The sequence below is a fragment of the Thermobia domestica genome, chromosome 11, assembly GCF_964235325.1.
Source record: "Thermobia domestica chromosome 11, izTheDome1.hap1.1, whole genome shotgun sequence".
In the NCBI taxonomy this organism is placed as follows: Eukaryota; Metazoa; Arthropoda; class Insecta; order Zygentoma; family Lepismatidae; genus Thermobia; species Thermobia domestica.
Window position 1 is genome coordinate 94,334,375 of NC_137464.1, and position 18,751 is coordinate 94,353,125.

Genomic DNA, 18,751 nt, shown 5'->3' on the forward strand with positions numbered 1-18,751 from the left:
TATCTTTCGTTCGATATTATAATGTATATTTTTCATATTTTTAAATATGTATACATGCAAATAAAAGACCGTATTTGCCCCTTGTTTCCAACATAAACCCAATCTGTTATCTTGTTATGTACGCTGCAAAGTAGCGGCTCTTTTGTTTTTGTACGAGGTGTCCAAATATTTTTTACCCACTGTAAATTTTTGTGTGTATCATATCACTTACGATTCACCAGTCTGCAATCTTGCCCTCAAAACTGCAATCGGTATATTTTAGCTTCAACTTGTCTCAACGTTTTCTGTCAGGTAAAAACGTATACAGAAAAAAAACTTAATATTTCAATTTTTTCTAAAACGAAATCAGCTAAGTTGAAATGAGATTACAAATATTCAACGTTTGTTTGTAGGAGCGTCAGTTCGGATTTGTCTTGGAGGTAAGATTCTCCACAGACATAAGAGTTTCACGTTTTTTCCTAGTATATTAATAGACAATCGATTAAAATATACTTAATTCTCAAACTCAGGTGAGCTTGTGAACCCCCCTGTTTCCCCGTGTTTTGCATAGCCCCCTAAACAAAATCCCAAATACGCCACTGCTTTGTCTACATTCCAATGGACTACATACAAAAAGGGAGATTTTTCTGCCTCTCCCCTTCCCCCTCCTCAGGAAATTAAAGCTGACGTCATTATTGACTTGCGTCCTTCTCTCTGGTCTTTCACGACTCGTTAAGGACCTATGTCTCCCAGTCTGCAAACCACTGTTTTAATTAAACACTTGAACTGTATTGTAAATAAATAATCAGCACGTTAAATTAAATTAAAGTCCAGAAGTAACGTATTCCAAGAAAATACATGGATTTGGACGTCGGCCAAACACAAGCACTGGCTAAAATTTAGATAAGAATACTTTCTTTCCCTTCCAAATAGATATTTTGGTTGGATTAAAATTTTGCGTCTCTTTCAGTTAACAAAGTCCTATGAGACGTGGATTTAGAGCGTAATAAGAGTCAGAAACCACATTAACTTCCACCGGGAATCTACTGTACCTCTGCTCATCAGCACCGAAGATGCGGGCGTTAACCATACAGACCCGAGGAAGCGTTCTTTACAAATCGAGGTCACATCAAATTCAAGATTCAGAGCTAATTTAATATATTCCCCTGCAGCAGATAGTTTAAATTTGGTGCTCTATTAAATGTAATTAGAATACCTTGATGTTAAATGTCAGAACTTTTCAAAGCCTTGCGTGACCTTTCGCTCTGTTTAAAACCATTCTGCCGGTTTACTACGGTGTGAACTACATGTGATGAGTATTTGATTACAATAAAGAAAAAACAGAGAATGTTCCCATTTGATGGCATTGTGTACGTAACTCTTCTCTTTGTCAAGGTAACAGCTGATTTTTTTTTTTTTAAACAAAAGATTGGAATTACGTAACACTGTAAGGTTGTCCAAACAAGGGAAAAGAATAAAAATAAAATCGCTTTGTCAAAACATAAGCCCCAAAGTCATTTAAGACTTCCGGACATTGTCAAGTTAGTTTTGACATAAGCATTATAATATATTTTGTCGCAAACATTATAATATTATACAACTCTTTTTTTTTTCTTTTCTAAAACTAAAAATGGTACGATTGCGCTCACATCCAGATAGAAACAGACATCTTCAAGTTCATGTCACAATGTTAAAGGAGTTGAATAGAAACATAACAGAATCAACATATGGATTTACTTCTTGAATACCTAGCATAAAATAATAATCATCATGGGTATTCTACCATTATTGCATGCTTCCATGCTCCACGGTCTTCCGCTAACCTCTTCGTCTTCACGTACGATTTCTCAGTTTTGATATCGTCCATTAATTGTTGTCCACTTCGTCGCCTCCCTCTATTTACTGCGACCATACTTCTAAAACGTATTACCTCATGATGAAGTTTCTTCTTAGTCAATACCCCATCCAGTTTCTCTTCCTCCTTTTAAGAATATATAAATTGTTTTTTCTTCTTTCCCACCACTTCCAACACCCTCTCATTCGTTTCCCTCAGGACCAGCTAATTCTCTACGATCTTCTCCACACCCACATTTCGAAGGCTTCCAATCTTTTTACCATCACTTTTGCGTAATGTTCATGTTCCTGACCCATACAGGACAATACTCCACACGTAGTGCTTTATAAATAAAATATGTATTGTAAAAAAATATGTATATTTTATTATAATGGAACGTAATAATAATAATAGGCAAGTGGTGCACGGATTCCCAAATTCAATTTCCGGTAGGAGAGCCTTGAAATATTGAGCGGTACGATGATTCGGATTTCATCTTAGACTGTAGTCTCCAGTCTCACATAGCTTCGCTGCTGAACTCCAACTGACAGCAATAATAATAATAATAATAATAATAATAATAATAATAATAATAATAATAATAATAAAGTTCTACAAGTTATTAGCGTTTAATAAAAGAAAGCAATTGCCATAAATGATCCAAGTACCAATCGGTTGATTTTAAGCTAAACAAAATCATAAAGATTAGTGAAACTTGCAAGAGAATCGAGAAAACGAATTTGCTTTTAAACCAAAATGAATGATACTGTTTTAGAATCACGCCATCTAATAAGATGAAATTGATACTTAAGTATAACCTCGTCTCATTCATTGTGAGGCGTTATAAAGACTTCAGCATAGTTAATGAAATACTGCTCAAAATTATGAAGCATATTTTCATAATGCGACACATCTATCTTTATTTATTTAGTTATTTATTTATTTTGATAAATTGACCTTTAACGATTTTTGAATCTATGAGATGAACTCTGTCAGATTACGCAAAATAGGTTTGATGCAAACGGGAAGGGTTTTGGTAGAATACACACAGCGCCATAACTTAAATTTTTTCTGGTAGGTGGGGGAGCAAGCATTAATAGACGTGTATTTGGGCCAACTAGAAAAGTTGTTTTTCTAATTCTTGGGCCCCCTCTTTCCATATCTCTTACTCTATATGGACTCCCCGGAGCCTGTGGGTCCTCCCGCAAGGCAAGGTCTGGAGGACCGTTAGTTACGCCCCTGGGCCCGTTCCATACATGAGAAATTCATTACAGGGACAATATTGACAAATCTCAAAGCCATACGAATAAATATTATTTCTAGGGCTCCTAATAGTATATACATTTTTTTTACTGAAATGGGCCCAATACTCATTTTTTGTTTTATTGACCTTGTGTGTGCTGTTTTGTTTATGTAAAGTAGTGAACCTGTTAGATGTTTCCTTTATAATTTCATGATCGTATCGTATATGGAGTAAGAAAATTTTGTCTTAAAATGGGCCCAATACTCATTTTTTGTTTTATTGACCTTGTGTGTGCTGTTTTGTTTATGTAAAGTAGTGAACCTGTTAGATGCTTCCTTTATAATTTCATGTTCGTATCGTATATGGAGTAAGAAAATTTTGTCTTAAAATGGGCCTCCTCGAACAGCGGAGAGCTTCCCTGGGGAAGTTGCCCCCGGCCTCCCCACAAGTTACGGCCCTGAATACACAATCTAAAAAGTTAGTCATGTCTATAAACAAAAGGAATATATCCACCTTGTTCATTCATTTACATTGTAAAATTAGCAATCATGGAGCATTCCATCCCAAAATTTGGAAAATCGTTAAGGGTCAATTATGCAAAAATTTTGAAGATGAAAATATTCCGTTTTGAAAATACCATAAGCTCCTTAATTATCATTTTAACTTAAACTTTAATTTCCCCTTAACTAAAATAATTTTAAAAAGTTGATACAAATTTCTGCCAAAAGATGACATCGAGCAGAAGAGAATGACATGCTTGAAGGTTAATCCCCATGCATAATTTTTAAGAAAGTAAAATAAAATAAATGAAAAAGAATTAATTTTTATGGTGCTAAAAGATATTTTGTTCGTTCCTAAATTGTAGTTTTTATTCTTGTGCAAAGATTGTTTATTTATATACAAAATGGACCATTTATCTCGAAACTATGACATTCAAACTCTTTGGAAACTAATTGATGAAAAGCAATGAAATTTGTAACATAGAGAAACATTGTTTGAGATACTAAACAATACAACAACTAGGCTAAAGGAGACGGTGATGATGAGTAATGAGTGAAATGGTGGAATGAAGAAAGTGGGAGGAAACGGGAGAACCACGCACACGGTGTTTGTCCACCACAAAGTTCACGTGGCGGGGGCTGGGATCGAACCCGGGACCCCAAGCACCAGAGGTGAACGCTCTACCACTGAGCCACAAAAATAATCTAATTTTTGTCCATTTTTATCCACCCAAGAAAATTTTGTGCCATTCCAAAATTTGGCCAGTTCAATCACTTGTAGTGTGACATTTTCAAATTTAAATTTTAACTAACCCAGAATTTTGTCCAATTCTTGTCCATTTTTGTCCACCTAAGAAAAGTTTTTACTATTCAAATTAACAAAGGAAGCCCATTTCAAAATTTGGCCACTTGAATCCCTGCAATGCAACATCTTCAAATTCGAATTTTAACTAGCTCAGAATTTTGTCCAATTTTTGTCCATTGTGTCCACCCTAGAAAAAATTGTGAACTATTCAAATAAACGAGAGAGGTTCATTTCAAAATTTGGGCAACTTTGATCAGCTGTAGTGCGGCATTTTAAAATTTGAATTTTAACTAGTTTAGAATTTAGTCCAATTTTTGTCCACCCACGAAAATATTTTGTACCATTCAAATAAACGAGGGAGGGCCATTTCAAAATTTAGGCAACTTCGGTCATCTGTAGTGCGATAATTTTCAAATTCGAATTTTAATTAACTCATAACTTTGTCGGATTCTTATGCATTTTTGCACCACCAAGGAAAAAATGATACCATTTAAATGATAGAATAAAATATAAGAACATAAAATAAAATATAAGTAATTATAACTAGGGAGTAAAAGATATTTTAATAATAATTTAAAGCTGAAGGACAAGCTTTTTAGACAATCATACTTGAAAAAAAAAGTAGTTTTAAATCCATTTCTATTCATGCAGGGCTAAAAACAAGAGAGTAGTGCTCATCTTGATTGCCACTATTCATCTATTCGAACCAGAAAACTATGAATTCTACACCTATATTTTCGTATTCTATTACTTTTTTACATACCACTCCTTCCTCTCCTAGTAATGGTTTCAGTGTCTTACCTTCACAGTAAGTTGTTCAGATGGTAATTTATACTTATACGAAATTCGTTTGAAATTCCTCCAGGGGCAGGAGTCCATGTTGCATCGTACGGTCCACCGTAGTTTTTTAAAGTCAAATTTTATAAATTTATATTCATATATTGCAGTAACAATGGATTTTTTTTAATTACCGCTCGACTATTGTCGTTGTGCAAACATTCATCATGATATGACATACGGAAATGAATTACACTAAGGTTGTAAGATTTGTATCAAAGTTGAAGCATTCAAGTTTAAAAAAAAAAATGTATATTTGAAAATAATTTCGGCTTAAACTAATTGTGACTATATTTACTTCAAAATTGAACTTCTGGGGTGCACAGTATTAGCGTAGTTAAAAGAAAAAATCAATAAGAACGGTCGGGATTCGTACCTAAGACCATCCAAATAGGAGTCAATTACACTAACCATTCATCTAATAGTCAATGAGCAAAGTATTTGGCACTACTTTTTCAGATGGTTCTATCAAATATAACTTAATTAACACAATAATAACAAACTTTTACTGCCTTAAAAAGTGTTCCTGAACAAGGGGAAGTTCATTATACACCCTGTAACTAAGCTACAAGAGGCCTGCGGCCCATCTGAACTGAGTTGAATGACTGGATTTTGAGTTTAATGTCCCCTTCAGCAGCGAGTCTATATGAGACGGAATCTACTGCTTAACGTGGAATTCGAACCACATGAGCTCCTGCCGAGAATCGAACTCTGGTCTCCAACGCCAAAAGCGAGTACGCTAACCGCTTATCCACAACTCTAACAGAACAGAATGTGCTAGGCATGTGCCATTTAGATGTCCCAGCTACTTTTTAGGTACTCGACACTTGACACATATGATATTCATGTGCTAAGTATGTACTTCAGCTACCTACAGTTTAGATACTTGTTACACCTATTTGATATTTGCAAATATAGCATTTATATACCTGGCTCAGTTTCGCACTCTGACAGTCATTTGTTTTTATGTCGTGACTTGGGACATATAGCTGTCATGTTCTAGGTACGTCCTTTAGGAACATGCTGTTTCAGATACTTTAACAGCACAAGATGTGCTAGGCATGCACCATTTATGTGTTCTAAATTCATCTCCCACATTTGATGCATTTGCTGCTTCTTTTTCTAAGCGATTGTGTACTAGAAGCAATAAACGCATCAAATTTATTAGATGGCAACTGTCGCTGATCATTTGAAAGTGAATATGGAAGAACCATGAAATAAAGTAAATAGATACTCGTCATTTTGTTATAAAATTACATGGCGAGTAGATTTTATCTGATCCCAAACGTTATCGTCGAATATATGCGGTTTAAGGAGCACTCTGATTAGCCACATTCAAAAGACCTCAACAATTTCTCTCTCTACAAGCGACATCGTCTTCATCGCCTTCGTGACTAAGTAGGTAGAGTTTGCGGCTAGCAATCCAAAGATTGGTGGTTCGCTCTCACCCCGGGTACTTGCTTTCTTTTACTTTTTAAAGTGTTTTTAGACTCATCTTAACCCTTATCCGGGCAAGCGGGGCCTCCAAGGCCCAGTAGCTTCATTTTTTTTTCGAATTTCTCAATAACCATAAATATTTCGATGACATAAATTTCTGAATTACTCTATCGTAGTCGAAGTTAAAGTCATGAACATATCGAGTTGGTTAGGCCCAGTTGCCCGTCTACGTTACAATATCTTGCCCGGACAAGGGTTAATGTAAACACATTACACATATAGGTGATTTAACATATTTTGGGAGTTTAATTTTGTGGTCCATTGACGCTTACGGCATGGGGAACATACCTATAACATACTAGGGACTTTCCCCAGATACATGTCAGGCATGTGCTTAGGGTCGGACATAGACTGTAACTATAACTTGCCATCCATGTGATTTCTCTCTTAGAGGTACATAAGGCACATACTGGACACATAAACATGTACCTGAGGGAACATGTTAGGCATATACATGTTTTTAGAGCTCTGCGTCCGCATCACAAACTTTGGGAAACACATAATCTACTGCCGTGATTGACAATTTCCATCGATTTCATAAGGAGCACCTTCCTAGTTTCAGTCTTTGAAGAAGGGAAAGATTACAAATAAAGATGTTTATGAAGCTATCGGAACATTTTGTCTTTTTCTTATTATTCAGGCTCTAAAAAGCTAATTCAAAACAAACGAATGAGAGAGAGGGTTTTTAGAGTTATAGACCTTGTAAACTGGTTCCTGTTTTCTACGTCTGAATGGAAAGAGTACATTACATTACATATTGCTTTAAACACGATGAGGTGGGGCAGGGGAGTAAGTTGGATGAAATACCAGAAGTAAGCAGTCGATGAAGAAGCTGTTTCTGAATGCATAAACAAACGGAGCAAGAATTAATTCCTAACTTAAACCTTTTTGTAATATTTTCTTTGCCGCGAATTGTACTACCACGATAATGAAAATTCAAATTTGAGGACGTGTCACTACAAGAGATTAAAGTCTCCACATTTTAGAATGACTGTCTCTGGTTTAATTGAACTGTATAAAATTTTTAGTTGGTGGTACAAAATTGTACGAAACATTGAGAAGGTTAAAATTCTAATTTGAAGATGTCGTGCTACAGATGATCGATGCGGTTAAAATTTCAAATGGCCCTCCCTCGTTTATTTAAATGTACCAAATTTTTCTTGCTGGTACAAAAATGAACAAGATTCGGACAAAGTTATGAGGTAATTAAAATCCGAATTTGAAAATTGTCGCACTACAGGTGATCGAATTGGTCAAATTTTAAATGACCCTCTCTCATTTATTTGAATGGTACAAAATATTTTCTTGGGTGGACAAAAATAAACAAAAATTGGACAAAATTCTGAGGAACTTAAAATTCAAATTTGAGGATGTCTCACTACAGGTGACCGAAGTTCCCAAATTTTTAAATGGACCTCAATCGTTTATTTGAATGGTACAAAGTTTTTTATTGGGTTTACAAAAATGAACAAAAATTGGACAAAATTCTGACCTAGTTAAAATTCGAATTTGAGGATGTCGCACTACAGGCGATCGAAGTTGCCCAAATTTTGAAATGTTCCTTCTTTGTTAATTTGGCACAATTTTTTTTCTTATGAGGACAAAAATGGACAAAAAATAAACAAAATTCTGCGGTAGTTAAAATTCGAATTTGAGGATGTCGCACTACAGGTGATCGAAGTTCCCAAATTTTGAAATGGCCCTCCCTCGTTTATTTGAATGGTACAAATTTTTTTCTTGGGTAGGCAAAAATGGACAAAAATTGGATAAAATTCTGGGCTAGTTAAAATTGAAATTTGAGGATGACGCACTATAACTAAATGGACCCGCTCCCGCCGGGAATCAAAATGGCAACAAAGGACAATAAAAAGAAAATGTTCATAAGACATGTATGTCTCTTGATTTCTTTTTACTATAAGTCTTTAATTTATCTCTTTTCTTTTAAATTCACATATGTTAAAAACCTTCCACTCATTCACAGGAATGGCCAACTCGACGCACACGGAGTCACTCATCAAAGACAGAGCAGATTTTTTAAAAATCGTCACACTTTTTAATTGTGCTTCAATGAAACTGCAAATATGTAGACTACAACAAGAAATATTTTTCTACGTACTTTTCCTCGTGCGGATCCCAAACTATATACAATTATATACAGGGTGAACCTGCAAGATGTGCAGAAACTCCGCACTGAGAAAAAAAAAATGTAGGTGGCGTACTTAAAAAGATAGGTTACATGCGTAATTCCTGTAGTTTTTGGACTTAACATACAGCAGACGTATAACTGAAAGCGCATGTTTTATAATACTTTCTGTATAAGTGTTCCATCTATACATACTTTCTGTATGAAACAATGTAAGCGGTCAGAATCTCACATACAAATGGACGTATATAACATAGCTGACGAAGGTAACATAAGTATATGCATGTGATATACGGAAAACTGTTAGATGTCAGACATCCTGCAACGGCATGATGTAACATCTAAGGGCAGTGCCTATGTAGCATACGGATAACGCATTCTCAATACTGATTTCTATAGTAAGCAAGAGGATACTGTATATTTGTACAATACACCGCTGTCCGGAGAACGGATTTTTCTCTGTGCGCGATGTGATTTGTGACATCAAAAGAAGATTTAAAAAAATCCTCTTTCATGTTATCGAATTTCGCGTTGTGTACGAGTGACAGGGGTGCCAACTTGGAATAGACAATCGAACTCTGACAATTGGAACGGAACAGAAAGATGTGCACACACCGCGGGAAGTGATGAGTGTTGTGCACATCTTTCAGGTTCATGTTGTGTATGTATACAAATCTTTATAGGGAAAATTCCGGTAAGTTTTCCCAAATTTATGAATCGTTGCACATGACAGTGATGTCATTCGAAAATTGGATTTATTCTAAATTCAACTATATTTTTTATCAATGCATCTATGTTAATTAGGGAATTAGCATCAGTTTCCTACGTGAACATATAGCCTACGATTGTCTTGAATACCCCGTAAATTTAAAAGGTTAAGCCTTGGTGTGGACTAGTAGTCTAAGGGATTAGGCTATCACAGGATATTCCTACTACGAGTTCAAATCCCATTTAAAAACTATTTGAAGTTAATATAAATTTGGATCTTTGTGAAGTCACTAATATAGGGCTATAACAATTCAAATTGAATTAGTTTGGAACATGTTATGATTCGCTACACACTTGTTGTTTCTTCAGGCGACACTAATAGGATAGGAATATACAAGTTGGGGGGAGTTAGAAAAAGGATGTGTTTACTATTGCATGGGTGGTCTACATTTTACGTGCCTCTGGTGGAAGAGTGGGTAACGTTCCGAGTTGTCAACCTCAGAGAAAAAATTATCGATTTTCCTCTTTAAAATTATTGTTTATTACAAAAAAGTCCAGTGTATACTCACAATAAATTTACGAAAGAACGTGCATACATAATGATGTTTATATGCTATATTTTTAAAAACGGTCGAGCATATATCTATCAAAAGTTTAGCTTTACATCACTGTAACCAACCAACCTATAAACTATTGTGTGTTCCCAAGAATTGTGTAATTGTTTCTACACTGAACACAACAATTTCATTCGAACATGTTGATGTAAACTAAAACTACAAACGAGTCTTAAAAAGCACATAATAATAATAATATTAATATTAATAATAATAATAATAATAATAATAATAATAATAATAATAATAATAATAATAATAATAATAATAATAATAATAATAATAATAATAATACACTATTGTTTCCAGATCCAAACGACCAGACATTGCACAGCTTGGAATCTGAACTAAAAATTCGAACAATTTTTGCCTCTGAAATCCGATTGCTTTGAAATTCGAACCTTTCGCACTGTTGAAATCAAGCATCTACTCAGCAAAAAGCCAGGCAGTCGTTGAGACCCTAACATTTTAGAATATTTCAATATGGTCGCCGACATGAGACTGAAAGACACTAAAACTAATTACCTCCAAACCCCTCTGCAAGTGGTACACTCATGTTCATAATTATCGTCGCATATTTATAACTGTCTTCTTGTAAGAATATAATTTGATAATGACTTTGCAGGGTACTTTTAATATTGAAACTATGTGTATAATCGGGAAATGTATATTTGTGGTAAATTTCATAGGAAAAAAATTATAAATACGAAAATTATAATGAGTAAAATAAAATGTTGCTAAATGGACAAGAAAGTTTTATTTTCGTTTTATTATTCTTATTTACTGTTCTTTTGACATAAAATTTATCACATACATGCCTTTGCCAGTTATACACATACTAACATTATAAGAAATACTGGGTGAATTCATTATCAAATTATATTCCTTGAACAACACCTTTATAGACATGCGACAATAATTTTGGACATGAGTGTACATTAGCAAAAGACATGACAAAAGGAAAAGAAGGCAGGCACCAGAAAATCAGACACTCGAAAGGTAAGTTAAGGTAAGGTAACTCTCTTCCAAGTGACAATCTGCGCCATATTCAAATATTATTGTTTGTTAATACAATATTTTACATTAAAATCGAAAATATTTACTGTTAAAATCATTTTGAAAATTCGAATATGCGGGACTCAGGAATGGATTGACCCAATTTCTATTAGGGGAGAAAACCTATCGTGGAACTGGAACGATTTACAACGGATTAAGTTCGGATTCCACACTATCATTTTAAGAATACTAATTTTAATAATAACGCTTAACAGGTTGCGGTAGCTCAGTGTTAGAAAATGATAGAGCTTTCACCTCTGGTGCGAGGGGCGCCTGGTTCGATTTCAGCTTGTGACAAGGGACTTTGTGGTGAAAGAACACCGTGTAGGTTGGTTTTCTTGGAGTTCTTCTCTTTCTTCCCTATTTCTTCATTCTACCATTTTCATTCATTATCATAATCACCGTCTCCCTTAACCTCAGTGCAGACATGGTGTGGATCAATGAAAACTCTACCAATTACCCACTGATCCTCCACCCACCGTGACCCACCACCAGGCCCGTGCTGGCCCACCGGAACACCGGGACGTGTCCCGGTGCGCCCTCCGAAATATCACAGTATAAATAAAGGTACAAGTTTTTAGTAATAAATTCTTACAGTTTTATTGGTAAAGGACCCGTGAAAGGTGCAGTGCTTCCTTTATATTAGGCGCCCTTCCGAGACCATATCAAAAATGAACGATTTTATTTACTCTTCTATATAGCACAGTTCTGTACAATGAATACACACAGTTACTGTTTGCGAAGAACCCGTGAAAGATACAGTGCGCCCTTTACATAAGGCGCCCTACGAAACATCACATTATAAATAAGTGGTTTTAGTTATCCTGTATACGAGCTTTGTATAATAAATTCAAATAGTGATTGGTAGTACAGAACCTGTGAAGAATACAAGCGCCCTTTACATAAGATGCCCTGCGAAATATCAGATTATTGTTTTTTATTTTATTCTTCTGAATTTCAATTTTGTATTATGAATTCAAACAGTTGCTTTTGGCAGAGAACAGGTAAAGAGTATAATCACTTACAAAAATGTTATAAAGTTATATATCTATGAAACGAAACAATGTGATACATCAAGAATAGTTCGGATAGTCAAACGTACGATGCATTTATGTAATACTACACTGACACTAGTCTCTAATTGACGATTTTTACGGCATCGAAGCTTTCACAGTCTTAATATGCATCCATATATCCGAGCATATTGATTGCTCCTGTGTGTTTTAAAGCAGTGTTCGGATAATCAGTACCTTTTGTATTTCTGAAATATAGCTGTATTAATTTCCATAAAATGTGGTCTTCCTGTCACCACGGCACGGCGCGTCCTCAGGTTGTGGATCGAGGAGAAGGTCTCTGGGATATAGAGGTTAGCTGCGAATATACTGAGTAAGCAGTCGCGGACAGACAAGGGGTGATAATCCAGCTTGAGAATTTGGTGTGAGGCTAACAACCTCATCCTGTAAAAAAAAAGGATTGTTCATATAAGTTCGCAGAATCCTCTGATTAGAACTGATAACTTGGCACGAACTCAGCAAAGTAAAATCGACATGAGGTCTGGAACATGAAATATAAGAAGTTCCTATAGGACAGGCGCGTTAAAATTTGTAAAAAATGAGTTTAGAAATAGAGGTTGGATATAGTGGGATATCAGGAAGTTAGATGAGAAGGAAATGGAGGAGTCAAGTCGGGAAATTTTACGTACTTTTACGGGGAACAAATTAAAAATTACCAACTAGAAACAGGGCTTTCCGTTCACAATAGGCAATTACATAGGTTGAATTTGTTAATGATAGATTTTCTTTCACTTCCCTTAAGGGTCGGTAGTGTAATATTATTGTTTTAAATTCACATGCCCCAACAGAAAATAAGGATGGCGATTTAAAAAAATACAGTTTTTACGAAAGAATAGAACGGGTATTTGATCATCTCCTGCAATATCATATGAAAATTCTGTTAGGCGGTTTCAATGCGAAGGTAGGACGAGAGGGTATTTTCAAACCGATCATAGGGAATAAATGTTTGCATAAGGAAGGTTGTGACATTGGCGTTAGACTCGTGAACTGTGCAATATCCAGAAACCTTATCGTGAAGATTACAAAATTTCAACATCGCGAAATTCATAAAGATACTTGGACTTCATTAGATGGAAAAACACATATTCAAACTGATCATGTTTTAGTAGACAGAAAAGAACAGTCTAGCACAACTGATGTTCGGTCGTTCAGAGGAGTTGATTGTGATAGTAAGAGGGAGACTATCGTTGAATAAAGTAAATATTCAATATCTGAAAACGGAGCGGTTTATTTTATTTAAAAAAAAAAAGTAGAGGAGAGTCAGGTGAGAGGGGAGCCAGATTGAAGTGTCGAATAGATTCTTGTTCTTAGAAGGTTCGGAGTGCACTAGTGTTCAAGATACTTGGTTGAAATTAGAGATAACATAAAAATTTCAGCAAAAGAAATATTGGGTCACGCAGAAATACGTAGGAACAAAGCATGGTTCAGCCAGAAATGTACTAAAGTAGCAGAGAAGAGAAAACAGAAGAAACAGCGTTGGCTACAAAATCCTACATAATAATGAAATAACTACATAAAATTTCATTGTCATCTGGCAGAAAACTTCTAAAACTTTTAGAACAAAGAAACGCGACTTTTGAAAGTTAAAATTAATTAACTTGAAGATAATAGTGAAAACAAAAACATTCGGGACATGGATAAATGCATCAACGAACTTAAGAAAGGCTATCAACTTCGTGCTTATATATTAAGGAAACCTAAAGGAGCAGTTCGCACTGATACAGATAGCATCTTAAATAGATGGACAGATTTCTTTGATGATTTGCTTAACACATAGCCAAAAACTAAAGGGCGTGGAGAAAATTAAATGCATGCAGCATAACCGTATGTTCCAGAACCTAACCAGACAGAACTAGAAATCGCTATTTAAGAAAATTAAACATACATCTCCGGGTGTAGACGAAATTCTGGTTGACTTAATTTTAACTGGAGGGTAAAAATTGTAGAGCAAGATACACAAACTAATTCTCCTTATCTGGAACAATGAGGAATTACCACAAAAGTGAAGAGAATCAATCATTGTTCCAGTTCAGAAGCAGCAAAACAGATTTAATAATTATCGAGGCATTTCTCTTCTGTCAACATCCAATAAATCCTCCTAAACATTGTATTAGCAAGATTGACTCCATACGCAGATGAAATTATTGGATATTATCAGCCCAGATTTAGGTAAAATTGATCAACTATCGAACAGATATTTACCATTCGACTAATACTTGAAAAGAAATGAGAGAATACAACATCCTGACACATCAATTATTGACTTTAGACTCTGGTAGGAGGGAAACATTGTACAACATGCTTACAGAATTTGCAATACCGAAAAAGGTAGATTAATTGAGATATGTTTAAATGAATCCCAAAATAAGGTTCGAGTAGGGAAATTCTTGTTCACGAGCTTTCACGTTGAGAATCACTTGAAACAAGGAGATGCGTTGTCGTTATTATTATTTAACTTTGTTCTGGAGAACACTATAAGGAAAATCAAAGATAGCACTCAGGTTCTAGAGCTGAATTGTATTTGCCAGGTTATGGCGTATGCTGATTATGTAAATTTAATAGGGAATGATAGAATAATAGAAAGGAATGCAGAAATCTTAATTAACGCTTGCAGGGATATAGGCTTAAAAGTTAATGCAGAGAAAACTAAATTAACGGAAGTTTGGCGGGATCGTAATTCTTAATTTTATGGATGCGTTAAAATACCAACTTATATTTTCTTGCGACAAAGTGGATACTTTCAAATATCTAGGATCATTATTATCAGACCAAAACTATAATCACTAAAAAATTTGATGTCAACTGAAAGCGGGGTTTTCGTGCTATTATTCAGTTAAAAATCTTTTGTTGTTGCTAATTCTGGTGAGGAGTTTGTAACTCAAAATATAAAACGATAGTCATGCCTGTTGTGCTGTATGGTTGCAAAACATGATCACTGACTCTGAGGGAAAATCGCAGATTGAAAGTATTTGAAAACAAGATTCTTAAACCAATATTCGAACTCTAAAAGGAACGGGATTGGGGAAAGGCGGAAACTTCATAAGGTGGAACTGCATAATTTTATACCGTTTACCAAACATTGTTAGGGTCATCAAGTTTAGGTGGCTCAAATGGTCAGGTTATTTAGCCAGAATGGAAGAAATTAGAAACGCTTTCGAAGTTGTAACTGGAAATCCAAATAGGAAAATGACCGTTAGGAAGATCGAGGCGCAGATGGGAGGACAATATTAAAATGGTTCTCGCAGAGATTGAAATATAAAGTAGAAACTGGGTTCAGTTGGCTGACAGAAATCAATGGAGAGCTTTTGTAAACGCGGCAATGAACCTCCTGCGTCCATTGGCGTGCTATATTAAGTTGTTGATATATTTAGCTTCTTTTTATTTGACAGAAATATTATTACAGGAACTAAAAATTTTTTCTGTAGTAAAGAAGATTTCGATTCGAGGTTAACTATTTACGTTAATACTAAAACAAATTTGGTGATGATTTTGATATTAAATGGCACCCATACTTTCTTTCAAAGTCTCTCTCTCTCTCTCTCTATATATATATATATATATATATATATATATATATATATATACTAGCAGCGTTCACCCCGCTTCGCTGGGGTCACCCCGGAACGCAATAAACCTTGTTAATTAGATAATTTTTACTTTTTCGCTTTCAAGTGATATGATAAAAACCATAGTAGATTGCAGTAAATGTTAACATTATATCGCCTGTCATTTATGTTAACCCGCCGAGTGACACGGTCATGCGGGTTGCATATAAATACGTTTATTTTTACCTATGATGAACTAACAAAGGATTTGTACGTTATGGACACTTGAATGGTCAATTATCTCAAGACACTGGTAATTAAAAATTAAAGTGATATGATAAAAACCATCTAGGGTCCAAATCCTAATAACCCCCCAAAAATGAAAGAAATTGGTTCAGCCGTATTAGCGTGATGAGGGAACAAAGGATTTGTGCGTTCTCTTTTATATATAAGACTAGCAGCGTTCACCCCGCTTCGCTGCGGTCACCCCGGAACGCAATAAACTTTGTTACTTAGATAATTTTTACTTTTTCGCTTTCAAGTGATATGATAAAAACCATAGAAGATTGCAGTAAATGTTAACATTATATCGCCTGTCATTTATGTTAACCCGCCCCGCTTCGCTGCGGTCACCCCGGAAGTTTTCGCTTTCAAGTGATATGATAAAAACCATAGTAGATTGCAGTAAATGTTAACATTATATCGCCTGTCATTTATGTTAACCCGCCGAGTGACACGGTCATGCGGGTTGCATATAAATACGTTTATTTTTACCTATGATGAACTAACAAAGGATTTGTACGTTATGGACACTTGAATGGTCAATTATCTCAAGACACTGGTAATTAAAAATTAAAGTGATATGATAAAAACCATCTAGGGTCCAAATCCTAATAACCCCCCAAAAATAAAAGAAATTGGTTCAGCCGTATTAGCGTGATGAGGTAACAAAGGATTTGTGCGTTCTCTTTTATATATATAGATATATATATATATATTCCTGTTTGTATGACGCCCTTTTAGTAGACTTGTCCACCGCCCTCATTAGTATCCCAGCACGGCCCTGCCCACCACCGACCAAAACCTATCGTCATCAACTCTGACCCATGATCCATGACCTCCTCTTCATTGACTAAAGAGTTTACACTTGGAATAAAACCAGATTGTGAAATTACCACTAATCGGAGTTTGAATTTCTACCGTCAAGCGCCGCTCTGTTACAATACCAGTGGATCTGACCTTTACGATATAAAATAGTGAAGTGTTTGTTATGAGCCAAATTTCGATGAATTACAATTTAATTATTATATCATTTTTTACAGTAGTCAGCTCCTCTAAAAATGCACAGGCTGTATCTCGAAAGCCAAGTAGTAAGTCCTATTGCTATTATTGCAAGTACGAATATCAATATCTAAAAGTCCCTGAAGTTCTTTTTTCACTTAGGTATACTCGTCTCAGGTAAATAAATAGCAACAAATGAAAAAGAAAGAAAAATGGAGACCTTGAAAGTAAAACGCAGACAAATTGACTAGTATTCAGAAGATGCTGTCTATAATGCACTGAGCAGAGTGGGTCACGGTAGGTGGTGGATTGCAATGGGTCAGGTCCTGTTGACCCACGACCCACTGACTCACAAATCTTGACCCACGGCCTACTGACCCACTCCATCTCTGCCTCACTGCATAACAGTGGAAAGTTGCTCCAAAAATAAATATATAGGTCTAACACCTGATTGAATGCCAAACTTTGATTTTATTTTATTTACGGAGTGTTTCCAGAAACATTTTTTTTTTCTTTTTTAATACATTGATACCTTTCTTGCTGTCTGTATATTAACATGGTGTCCTTTAGCGTGCGAGATCCGGATTCGATTCCCGGCGGTAGCTTATTTGGTTCGAATTCCACGTTAAACTGTAAGTCCACGTCTCATATAGGTTCGCTGCTGAAAGGGATGTTAAACTAAAAATCAAATCAAATCAAAATTAACACGGTGCGTTCAGAGCACAAGGGAATGAAGACACATTACTAAAGTTGCGAGAAAAAGGTACAAAGTTTGTACGGTACACTTAAGTACATAAAAAATTAACACTATTCGTTACACTGTAATTGTTATTTACAATATCTAGACAACATTTTTTTAAGCTTTGAAAGAAATTTCAGATAGAGATCATAAAGTAGGCTATGTCTAAAGTGATCAAAACTGGACTTGATTTCCTTGTGCACTGAAAGCGCCATATGTGATAAAGTTTACCTTTTAAGTCCCCAACTCCATCGTTGTCACTATCTTGGAACGACCTTGGATAAATTTGGTAAATAGTTGTCGTTTGCCACCAATCGAGCTCGTTATCTTCAACACTGGGTTCAAAACGGTAACAAATAACACAACTAATAACACAATGCACCAAAACAAAACTGAACGCAAATATTTTGTCTAAACGATCCTGCAACATTGTGTTCGACTGGAGCAACATATAATACAAACAGAGCTCAAACGATTATTTCCGTAGAGCTTGGCTTATAAAAACTTTCTGTTGTCTTTATTTTGGTTGTTATTTATATACAGCAATAAACGTTTGAAACTTAGCGTGACCGAAAATGACGGCGGAGTGAGAAAAAGAAGTATACGCGAGGTCATCAAGATACATAAGGCGACGATTGCGTAATAAAAATTAAATTAACTTTTTTTTTTCATCATTTGCAGACAGTGTTGACTTTCTTCGACATAACAATAACTACGCTTCGATATAATTAGTGGCATTATCTTCATATACTGATAAATTTAGTCTTCGCACTTTTCATTGAAACAAAGGCGGTTTGTAGGCTTTTGCTTTGGGTACCGGTATTACATATAATAGAAGAATGAAACAGGTATCTGCTTATGTACTTAAGATACTATTTTCACTTACAGATCTATGTT

At 35.3% G+C, this 18,751-nt stretch overlaps 1 protein-coding gene across 1 annotated transcript in view; it reads right to left on the bottom strand.

The window, feature by feature from the left end:
* Positions 1–18,438, bottom strand: part of LOC145664295 (maltase 2-like) — a 77,062-nt gene extending 58,624 nt beyond the window's left edge. Inside the window, exon 1 of the mRNA XM_081730834.1 lies at positions 18,086–18,438. Coding sequence (XP_081586960.1) covers positions 18,086–18,305 — 220 coding nt within the window. The 5' untranslated portion in view covers positions 18,306–18,438. The remainder of the gene's footprint in view (positions 1–18,085) is intronic.
* Positions 18,439–18,751: the final 313 nt, after the last annotated feature.